This window comes from Haematobia irritans, chromosome 4, assembly GCF_050003625.1.
Source record: "Haematobia irritans isolate KBUSLIRL chromosome 4, ASM5000362v1, whole genome shotgun sequence".
In the NCBI taxonomy this organism is placed as follows: domain Eukaryota; kingdom Metazoa; phylum Arthropoda; class Insecta; order Diptera; family Muscidae; genus Haematobia; species Haematobia irritans.
Genome location: NC_134400.1, coordinates 101,041,467 through 101,053,297, shown reverse-complemented (window position 1 = coordinate 101,053,297; position 11,831 = coordinate 101,041,467). Strand labels below are relative to the sequence as shown.

The 11,831-nt window shown below is 35.2% G+C and overlaps 1 protein-coding gene across 1 annotated transcript; it reads left to right on the top strand.

The window, feature by feature from the left end:
* The first annotated feature begins 640 nt into the window (after positions 1-640).
* Positions 641-1,209, top strand: LOC142234675 (insulin-like peptide 3). The gene is made up of 2 exons (XM_075305848.1): positions 641-811; positions 906-1,209. The coding sequence occupies exons 1-2, from the start codon at positions 670-672 to the stop codon at positions 1,064-1,066; spliced, it is 303 nt and encodes a 100-aa protein (XP_075161963.1). The 5' UTR covers positions 641-669; the 3' UTR covers positions 1,067-1,209.
* Positions 1,210-11,831: the final 10,622 nt, after the last annotated feature.

Sequence of the window (11,831 nt, the reverse complement as noted above, 5' to 3'; positions counted from 1 at the left end):
ATTTAAAAATTATGGAGCATAGATTTAAAGACAGATAACTCCCTCAAAACTGTCTTTATTTTAAAGAAACCGAATCTTTGGCTCGGAATCAATACCGAAGGTCAAAATCCCTGATTACCATGCAAAAATTGTTTTGTATCGGTCCATAATCATATATAGCCCCGATATAAAACGATTCTCAGATTTGAGTTTCGGAACCTCTTAAATGAGTCAATTTCATCCGTTTCGGTTGAAATTTGGTCCGTAGCAAACTTCATACGATGTCATGTGAACGACAGTCTTTAGTAGAACTTGTGTCCATGGTGGAGAACTTTCGGCCGTAATTATTTGTTTTTCGACTAGTAATTGCCACCATTATTTCAAGACTTCTATTAAATTTAAGTGTACAAAAATGCGCATATCATTCATGTTTGTGTTTATCTTCGTCCAATACTACATTTTACGTCACTGAACTATTTTTAAAATCAGATGCAAATTATGCGTATATTATGAATTTTGTTTTCTTGTTATTAAAGTGTAGAAGGGTTGTGACACAAAAGTACGCCCACGTGATACGCGAAAGGATAACAAAGTAATTTCAGTAGGTTTCATTATAAATAATGACATTCGCCATTAAAGAAAGTGCAGTAACGTTCGGGATTTCAAACGGGACCCCATATACAAGCCACAATGAAGGTTGCAGGATTTATTGTATTGCTACTTCTTTTTCAAGAGAGCGTTGGTCAGTCTCGTCTCTGTGGAGCTGTATTGGACAATGCCATTCAGACAGTATGCGAAGCTACAGGTTTTAACACCCGACTAAAAAAATCAGGTAAATTTCATTCATATATTTAATTTACAAAAGAGGACTATTCATAGACATTTTCCACTTCAACATCTAATTTTTATAATATTTTTTTCTTTAGATATCTTTGAACCCTTTTCGGCCTTAGGTGATATCGTTCTTAGTGATGAAGTCAACATGATGGCAAAAATTCGAAGGCGTCGAGATGGCATCGTTGATGAGTGCTGTCGATTAAAAGGATGCACATATGCTGAACTATTGTCTTATTGCAAAAGGGAATAGTAAGAGTCTAATTCATGGCCGCAAACACAAACCCGTTTCTTGTGACTAACTTAAAATTTTAAAAAATGAAACTTCAGAATATCCAAAAGAATTTCTGCTAAAAATTTATAAATAAAAAATTGAATGAAGCATTGGAATAACAATTTAGCGATTGACACGATTATTATCATCACTGGCAATTTTTTTTAATTTGAGGGAAATATTGGTAGCATTTGGAGACATATTCCAATCATCACTAAATCATATAAATGTTCTGAGTTGTGTGTTTACACTCTTTTTTCTGGGAAACAATTAAAAATGGCCGAAAGCGCTAAACTATACCATAGTAAACAATCCACAAACACCTATTAAAGACAATCACGAATAATTAAATTATTTTTTTTTAGTCCATTGTGATACCACAGTTGGTGAACTTCTCTCTTAACAATTCGTGAGGCTCGATTATATGTTTAGCGCAATATGTCCCTGGTATCGTTTTTATACTCCGTTTGTAACACATCAGAATATTGGTCTCAGACACCATAAAGTATATATGTACATTCTGGGTCGAGTTGAAATTTTGAGTCAATATTATATATAAAATTGACAAAAAATATCACATTTTTATACCCTCCATCATAGGATGGGGGTATATTAACTTTGTCATTCCGTTTGTAACACATCGAAATATTGCTCTAAGACCCCATAAAGTATATATATTCTGGGTCGTGGTGAAATTCTGAGTCGATCTAAGCATGTCCGTCCGTCCGTCCGTCCGTCTGTTGAAATCACGCTAACTTCCGAACGAAACAAGCTATCGACTTGAACTTGGCACAAGTAGTTGTTATCGATGTAGGTCGGATGGTATTGAAAATGGGCCATATCGGTCCACTTTTACGTATAGCCCCCATATAAAGGGACCCTCAAATTTGGCTTGTGGAGCCTCTAAAAGAACCATATTTCATCCGATCCGGCTGAAATTTGGTATATAGTGTTGGTATATGGTCTCTAACAACCATGCAAAAATTGGTCCACATCGGTCCATAATTATATATAGCCCCCATATAAACCGATCCCCAGATTTGGCTTGTGGAGCCCCTAACAGAAGCATATTTCATCCGATCCGGCTGAAATTTGGTACATGGTGTTGGTATATGGTCTCTAACAACCATGCAAAAATTGGTTCCCATCGGTCCATAATTATATATAGCCCCCATATAAACCGATCCCCAGATTTGGCTTGCGGAGCCTCAAAGAGAAGCAAATTGCATCCGATCCGGCTGAAATTTGGTACATGATGTTGGTATATGGTCTCTAACAACCATGCAACAATTGGTCCACATCGGTCCATAATTATATATAGACCCCATATAAACCGATCTCCAGATTTGGCTTGCGAAGCCTCAAAGAGAAGCAAATTGCATCCGATTCGCCTGAAATTTGGTACATGATATTGGTATATGGTCTCTAACAACTGTGCAAAAATTGGTCCACATCGGTTCATAATTATATATAGCCCCCATATAAACCGATCCCCAGATTTGGCTTGCGAAGTCTCCAAGAGAAGCAAATTTCATCCAATCCGGTTGTAATTTGGAACATGGTCCATATCGGTCCATAATTATATATAGCCCCCATGTAAAACGTTCTCCAGATTTGACCTCCGGAGCCTCTTGGAGGAGCAAAATTCATCCGATCCGGTTCAAAGTAGGAACGTGGTGTTAGTATATGGTCGCTAACAACCATACCAAAATTGGTCCAATCACACAAAAATTGGTCCATATCGGTTCATAATCATGGTTGCCACTAGAGCCAAAAATAATCTACCAAAATTTTATTTCTATAGAAAATGTTGTCAAAATTTTATTTCTAGAGAAAATTTTGTTAAAATTTTATTCGGTTCATAATAAAATTTTCATCATTGTCAAAATTTTATTTCTATAGAAAATGTTGTCAAAATTTTATTTCTATAGAAAATTTTGTTCAAATTTTATTCGGTTCATAATCATAGTTGCCACTCGAGCCAAAAATAATCGATCAAGATTTTATTTCTATAGAAAATTTTGTCAAAAGTTTATTTCTATAGAAAATTTTGTTAAAATTTTATTTCTGAAATTTTTGTCAAAATTTTCTTTCTATAGAAAATTTTGTCAAAATTTTTATTTCTATAGAAAATTTTGTGAAAATTTTATTTCCATAGAAAATTTTTTAATATTTTCTTTCTGTAGAAAATTTTGTCAAAATTTTATGTCTACTTTGTCAAACTGAATTATATACGTATTGGATCGATCTTTTTTGATTTAATATATACCACGTATGGACATACAATTTAGAAGATGGTGTTAGGAGGTTTTAAGATACCTTGCCATCGGCAAGCGTTACCGCAACTTAAGTAATTCGATTGTGGATGGCAGTGTTTAGATGAAGTTTCTACGCAATCCATGATGGAGGGTACATAAGCTTCGGCCTGGCCGAACTTACGGCCGTATATACTTGTTTTAATTAAAATTCTAATCGATTTCTAAAAAGTTAAAAAAACATTAATTGGGACATCAATTGGACATCAATTCAATTCAAGAATTGGTGTCAACCTCTAGAACCAAACCTAACCTAAAATCTGGGAATTGGTTTATATATCGCTATACCTAAAAGTGATCCACCAAAAAAAGCGTCACCAAAAAAGTAATGAAAATGTTTTTCTTGGATCCGGAAGTGGTGCAAAATTGACGCAGAAGCGATGAATTTAACATGGGCCTGTCATAGGACGGAAGTTCTCCATTTCAACAGCAGTTGCACTGAATTTGCATCACTTCCTTAGATGTGATCCGAATTCAATGTTTTGGATGTAAATTAAAAAATTCTGTGATATTTTGTCAAATAAATAATTTTTATATTTTTTTTATAATTTTTAATGGATTCTAACGCTTGTCGGAAACGTTTGACCTCAAATATTTTCAAAAATTCACAATATTTTCTGATTGGATTTAGCATTTTTTTCGACAAAATTTAAACGATTTGTATGCATTCTTACTCTGTTGTTAACCTATTTGAAACAAAAAAGTTCAAATTACCAATTAAAAGTATGAAAAAACAATGTTATAAAACATTGGATTAAAATAACTTCCTGGGTAGTTAAAATGAAGACCATCATTGGGAGTGAATCTTCTGGAAGTGCTTTTAAAGTTGTGCCTTTGGAAGGACATCCAATCTTTTTTGCTTGCAAAAAAATCTGCCTTGCAAAAAAATCTGCCCTACATAAATAGCAAATACTAGGGCCAAGTTTCAAGGCGATAGCTTGTTTCGTTTGGAAGTTACCGTGATTTCCACATACGGACGGATGGACATCGATAGATTTCACCACAATCATGAATGAGACCAATATTCCGTTTTTATACCCTCCACCATAGGATGGGGGGTATATTAACTTTGTCATTCCGTTTGTAACACATCGAAATATTGGTCTAAGACCCCATAAAGTATATATATTCTGGGTCGTGGTGAAATTCTGAGTCGATCTGAACATGTCCGTCTGTTGAAATCACGCTAACTTCCGAACGAAACAAGCTATCGACTTGAATCTTGGCACAAGTAGTTGTTATTGATGTAGGTCGGATGGTATTGCAAATGGGCCATATCGGTCCACTTTTACGTATAGCCCCCATATAAACGGACTCCCAAATTTGGCTTGCGAGGCCTCTAAGAGAAGCAAATTTCATCCGATCCGGCTGAAATTTGGTACATGGTGTTAGTATATGGTCTCTAACAACTATGCAAAAATTGGTCCACATCGGTCCATAATTATATATAGCCCCCATATAAACCGATCCCCCGATTTGGCTTGCGAGGCCTCTAAGAGAAGCTAATTTCATCCCATCCAACTGAAATTTGATACATGGTGTTAGTATATGATCTCTAACAACCATGCAAAAATTGGTCCACATCGGTCCATAATTATATATAGCCCCTATATAAACCCACCACCAGATTTGAACTCCGGAGCCTCTTGGAAGACCGAAATTCATCTGATTAAGTTGAAATGTGGTACGTGGTGTTAATATATGGCCTCAAACCCCCATGCAAAAATTTGTCGGTATCGCTCCATTATTATATATAGGACCCATATAAACCGATCCCCAGATTTGACCTACAGAGCCCCTTGGAAGAGCAAAATTCTTCCCATTCGGTTGAAATTTTGTAGGTGATGTTAGTATATGGTATCCAACAACCATGCAGGAATTGGTTCCTATCAGCCCATAATTATATATAGCTCCCATATAAACCGATCCCCAGATTTGACCTCCGGTGCCTTTTGGAGAAGCAAAATTCATCCGATCTGCTTGAAATTTGGTACGTGGTGATCGTATATGATATTTAACAACCATGCCAAAAGTGTTCCATATCAGTCCATAATCATATATAGCCCCATATAAACCGATCCCGAGATTTGGTTTTGGAGCCTCTTGGAGGAGCAAATTTCATCCGAGTGAGTTGAAATTTGGTACATTGTGCTAGTATATGGTCGTTAACAACCATGCGTAACTAGGTCCATATCGGTCTATAGTTATATATATCCCTCAGATAAATCGATTTCCAATCCCACAAAAATTGGTCCATATCAAGTTCATAATTGTATATAGCCCCCATATAAGCGACCCCCATATTTCAATTCTGGCTCTCTACGTACCGTGCAAAATGTCCATATCGATTCGTAATTATTTGTAGACTTAACTATACATAACTTTTTTGTCTAATATATACCACGTATGGACTAACTCACAATTTAGAAAACGATGTTAAGAAGTTTTAAGATACCACAACCCAAGTAATTCAATTGTCGATGACAGTCTTTCGTAGAAGTTTCTACGCAATCTATGGTGGAGGGTACATAAGATTCGGCCTGGTCGAACTTACGGCCGTATATACTTGTTATTTATATAAAAAAGTGATGCTATTTTAATTGCTTGATTAACTCGTAAACTTAGCATTGAACCTAACTTCTCCTTCCCTTTTTAACATATTTTTTTCCGGTATGTTGTAATTTGTAATAAAACTTAATTACAAGTAAATTATTATAGCAAATCACAAATGTCAACGTACATTATTGTAGTCCACTATGAAAAGCCACAGCGGAAGTATGTCACGTCAAACCATCTTTCACCTTTTCAATAGATTCATTCCCCAAAAAGGGTTTCGTCGGCTTTGCATGTTATCCAATAAGACAAACGCTATACACATCTCTTAAAAAGAAATTAAATATCTTTAGAAAGTAAATTATTTCTCCTCGCCGTCGAAATTTACCTTATAACTTTTAAACCTTCAAACCCACCATTAATCATAGTAAAACACATATGATTTCTTGTTTATGTGCAAAGTTGGAATATTTCATGTAGTTTTTAAAGAAAATTCCACAACAGAAAAATAATTTGTATACCCTCCATTATGGGAAGGGGTTATACTAACTAAGTGATTACATTAGTAACGCATCGAAATATTGATATCAAACTCCATCACGTTGACTTATACGTATTGCAAGCAATTTCAGGTTGCAATAATATCTAAATCGCTCGTCTTATATCAGACAGATATATTCTTTTATTATTTATAAGGTTACAAAAACTTTTTGATCTATAGCATTCAGAAATAAAGTTATTCGTGATGGAATTTAAGCGTGATAGTGTGGTTTGAATGGAAATCCACAAGTGGATATCTTTAGAGTCCTCCAGCATTTACAGACAGACGGACATCGCTGAACATATCGTGATGCTATACATATTGAACGAGTAGTGACAGTCTAAATATTTTTGCTGCGCCGAATATAGTTTTGATACCATCTCAAATTCTTCAAATTTTTTGTGATCTGTATAAAGGTTTTAATTGGAATACATATATTTCCAAAACTAAACCAATTTGTACAAAATTTGTTACACTTTTATAAAATCTCTAGACTTAACAAGTATATACAGCAGTAAGTTCGGCCGGGCCGAATCTTAAATACCCACCACCATAAACCAAATATTAGGGTTTCCTTTGAAATTTCAGAAGGGCTTGAGGACACTTCCCGAAGATAAATTTAAAGATTTCTATATCACTATATCAGATTCTGGATTTATAAGAACCATTTTTGTTTGAGTTTTAGAGGAATCATTAACATCTCTTGTAAGTGTGCAAGAAAATTATAAAATAACGTCTTGATTTGAAATCTTAAATCTGTAGAAGTAAAACCTGGAAATTTTACATTGAGTTTCAAGCAATTTTCATGATCAGTGCGCCTTCTACACCCTCAAGAAGTGAAGTCGGTCTATATGGAGGCATTACCAAATGGACCGATAAAAACTTAATCCGATACACGTTTTTGTGAGCCTAAAATACCAGAATATTTACAATTTCAGACAAATCAGATAAAAACTACGGTTTCTAGAAACCCAAGGAGTTAAATCGGGAGATCGTTCTTATGAGGGCTATACTAAAATATGAACCGATACTCACCGAAAATACCTCTAGATTTCCAATTTCAGGCAAATAGGATAGAAACTTCGGATTCTAGAAGCCCAAGAAGTAAAATCGGGTAATCGGTCTATATGGGGGTTATACCAAAATATAGACCGATACTCACAATTTTCGTCACACTTCTTTATGGTCCTAAAATATCTCTAGATTTCCAATTTCAGACAAATTGGATAAAAACTACGGTTTCTATAAGCCCAAGACCCCAAATCGGGAGGTCGTTTTATATGGGGACTATACCAAAACATGGACCGATACCCACAATTTTTGGCACACGTATTTGTGGTTCTACAATACCTCTAGATTTCCAATTTCAGGTAAATTGAATAAAAACTGCGGTTTTTACAAGCCCAAGAAGTAAAATCGGGAGATCAGTCTATATGGGGGCTATACCAAACTATGCACCGAACTCACAATTTTTTGCACCCGTATTTGTTGTCCTACAATACCTCTAGATTTCCAATTTCAGGTAAATTGAATAAAAACTGCGGTTTCTATAAGCCCAAGAAGTAAAATCGGGAGATCGGTCTATATGGGGGCTATACCAAATAATGGACCGATACTCACCATTTTTGGCACACCTCTTTGTGGTCATAAAATACCTCTAGATTTCAAATTTCAGGCAAAGTGGATAAAAACTACGATTTCTATAAGCCCAAGATCCCAAATCGGGAGGTCGGTTTATATGGGGACTATATCAAAACCTGGACCGATATAGCCCATCTTCGAACTTGACCTGCCTGCAGACAAAAGACGAGTTTGTGCAAAATTTCAGCACTATTGCTTCATTATTGAAGACTGTAGCGTGATTACAACAGACAGACAGACAGACAGACGGACATCGTTATATCGTCTTAGAATTTCTCCCTGATCAAGAGTATATATACTTTATATAGTCGGAAATCGATATTTCGATGTGTTACAAACGGAATGACAAACTTATTATACCCCCGTCACCATTCTATGGTGGTGGGTATAAAAATTAGATCAGCTAACGCCCTGCGAAAACAACAATGTTGTGATTTAAAAAAAATGGGAACATTTTTTAGGCTAAATCCATTTTTATGAATTTTTTATGATTTTATAATTTATCGGCGCCTTATCAAAATCTTTACCGATTCTGTGCAAAGTCTGTGAAAATCATCGCTGACGTTGTGCTTTTTTTTGCCTAAATTGGAAGAATGTATGGCACTTTATCTAAATTTGATCCGATTTGGATCAAATTCGGCACAGATCGATAGAATGTTGTGTCTCTGTTTAAAATGTCAAATAAATTCGAGTAAAATCCCGTTGAAAATGGGTGTAAAATATGAATCATTCTTCCCCAAATCAGAAACTGTATCTAAATATTTACCAATTTGAACTGAGTTTGGCACACAATGCTAAAATGGTCATTTTACTCTCAGTGCAAAATATTAAGTAAATCGGAATAAAACTTTGGCCTCCGGTGGTCCTATAAATTTAAGCCCTGCGAAAGATATATATGAGAGCTATATCTAGGTTAGGTGGCAGTCCGATGTATCAGGCTCACTTAGACTATTCAGTCCATTGTGATACCACATTGGTGAACTTCTCTCTTATCACTGAGTTCTGCCCTATATATTAGCTATATCTAAGTCTAAACCGATTTCAACGTAATTCGGCAATTGTATTCTTTGTGCAAAATTTGAAGAAAATAAAGGCAAAATCTCTGGGTCAATTAAATCCAAATTAGGCGAAAAATATATATGAGAGGTATACCTAAATCAGAACCAATTTCTAATTTTCAAATTTGGTATGAATAACTAAAATTGTAATTCTACCCCCCAGCACGCAGAGAAGGAAAATTATCACCGCAGCAATGTTTCAAGAGCATAATGTTACTTTTTCACGGTAAACATTTAACGTGTTTGTCGAAACCATGTTATTTTCTCGTAAATTATATATCTGGTTTCGGAAAGCATGTTATGTTTGACGAGAAAAGAATAGTTTTGCGACAAAAATATTACATAGTCTCCGTAAAAAAGTAACATCGTGCTCTTGAAACATTTGTTTCATATCATATTCCTTCTCTGGGTTTGTGCAAAATTTCACGTTGATCAGTTTAAAACTTGGCTTATGTAGTCGTATGAGTGTAAATCGGGCAAAAGATATATGAATAAGGGACCCTATGCCAAATTTGGACCTTAACTGCGAGCTGTATTTTGAACACAAAAATACATGAAGAGCCAGACGGACGGACATCGCTAAATCGACTCAGAATTTAATTCTAAGATGATTAGAACGATGAAATCCATCGTTTAGTATACCGATCTTTAGTAGAATGTAATGTTGAACATTTTTTTCGGAATCTTCCGACCATATCTGGAATATGTGTAAAAAAAAAACTTTGGTCGAAGCAGGGATCGAACCCACGACCCTTGGCATGCAAGTCGGACGTAGCAACCACTGCTTCACGGTGCCCAACTAAATGTATTTTTCTGTTAAATAAACTTTGTTTAATCGGCTCGTGGGCGCCGCAAGCTATGCTATTGTTGGCTTACAAATTGCACGGTCCGCGGTTCGATTCTCCGTCCAGGCGAAAGGTAAAAAAAATTTAAAAATTTATAAAATCGTATTAATTTCTTCTACATTATTTGTATTACAGAAAAAGGTGTTAAGAACTAAAAAACTTCGTGGAAGTGAGAAAGATGTGAGGGAAAATGCAATTAGCCAGAAAATTTTTTTTTTTTGAGTTAGTCTTTATGAAATTGTTTTTACATCCTGGAAAAGAATAAACGTTTATCACAAGAAGTATATACTTTTCTTCTAAATACACTTCCTTTCCACGAAAAGCAAATACGAAACGAACTTTGTTTGTCTAAAATTTCGTTTGGGAGGAAAGAATTATTTTTTTTGCGTGTAGTAGAATTTTGTACGCAATCCATAGTGGAGTGTACATATGATTCGGCCCGATATTCAGTTTGTTGTTTCTTTTTACTAACTGTGCAAAATTAAAAAAATGTACCCTTCTCTTCCATTAGAGGCGTTTCTCATCAGGAAACTATGCAGAATACCATAAAAGTAAACCACATAACGATGGTGGTGATGATCAATAGTAGCAATGATCATCAACTACCATGGTTGAATGCGTGTTGAAGGTTACATGCAAAGAAACCACAAAAACGGTATTGTAAAACAAAAAAAGTTCCATAACCGTCTTGTTAAGAAAATTACAACAACTAAAAGTCAATTTGCAAACAAATTACACAATTATCACTAACATTCGACGTCTATTACATGTTAATTATCTAAAACGAATAATAAATAGATTCTTAAATGGTTACGTACACGCAAAGAAAAAACCAAAACGTTTGGAAAACGTGTACGGAAAACGTTTTTCTTTTGTTAGGCTTTTTTGAATTGTTTCGAAAATTGTTAACTTTTATCACCAAAAAAAAATCGTTTGTTACAAAGTTTTTATTTTTCTTTTCTGACTGTAAGTCTTTAATAAGACACATATTACAGTTGATAATAAAAATTGTATATAGTAGTATGTAATGTTGAACATCTTTTCGGAATCTTACGAACATATCTGGAATATATGAAAACAAAAAACAAAAAAAAAACTTTTTTGTGTTCGGTCGTAGTAGGGATCGAACCCACGACCCTTGGCATGCAAGGCGGACGTAGCAACCACTGCTCCACGGTGCCCAACTAAATGTATGTTTCTGTTAAATAAAGTTTGTTTAATGGGCTCGAGGGCGCCGCAAGCTATGCTATATAAATATAACCTAGATGGATAATTGCCTATTGATGACAATAACAGCTGCATAGCTCAGTGAATAGAGTGTTGGCTTACAAATTGCAGGGTCCGCGGTTCGATTCTCCGTCCAGGCGAAAGGTAAAATTTAAAAAAAAAAAACAAGTAAGGAAAGTCTAAAGTCGGGCGGGGCCGACTATATTATACCCTGCACCACTTTGTAGATCTAAATTTTCGATAGCATATCACATCCGTCAAATGTGTTGGGGGCTATATATAAAAGTTTGTCCCAAATACATACATTTAAATATCACTCGATTTGGACAGAATTTGATAGACTTCTACAATATCTATAGACTCAAAATTTAAGTTGGCTAATGCACTAGGGTGGAACACAATTTTAGAAAAAAACAAGTAAGGAAAGTCTAAAGTCGGGCGGGGCCGACTATATTATACCCTTCACCACTTTGTAAGTCCACATTTTCGATACCATATCAAATCCGTCCAATGTGTTGGATGCTATATGAATCCATACACATATATTCTGTATACCTGAGCAGA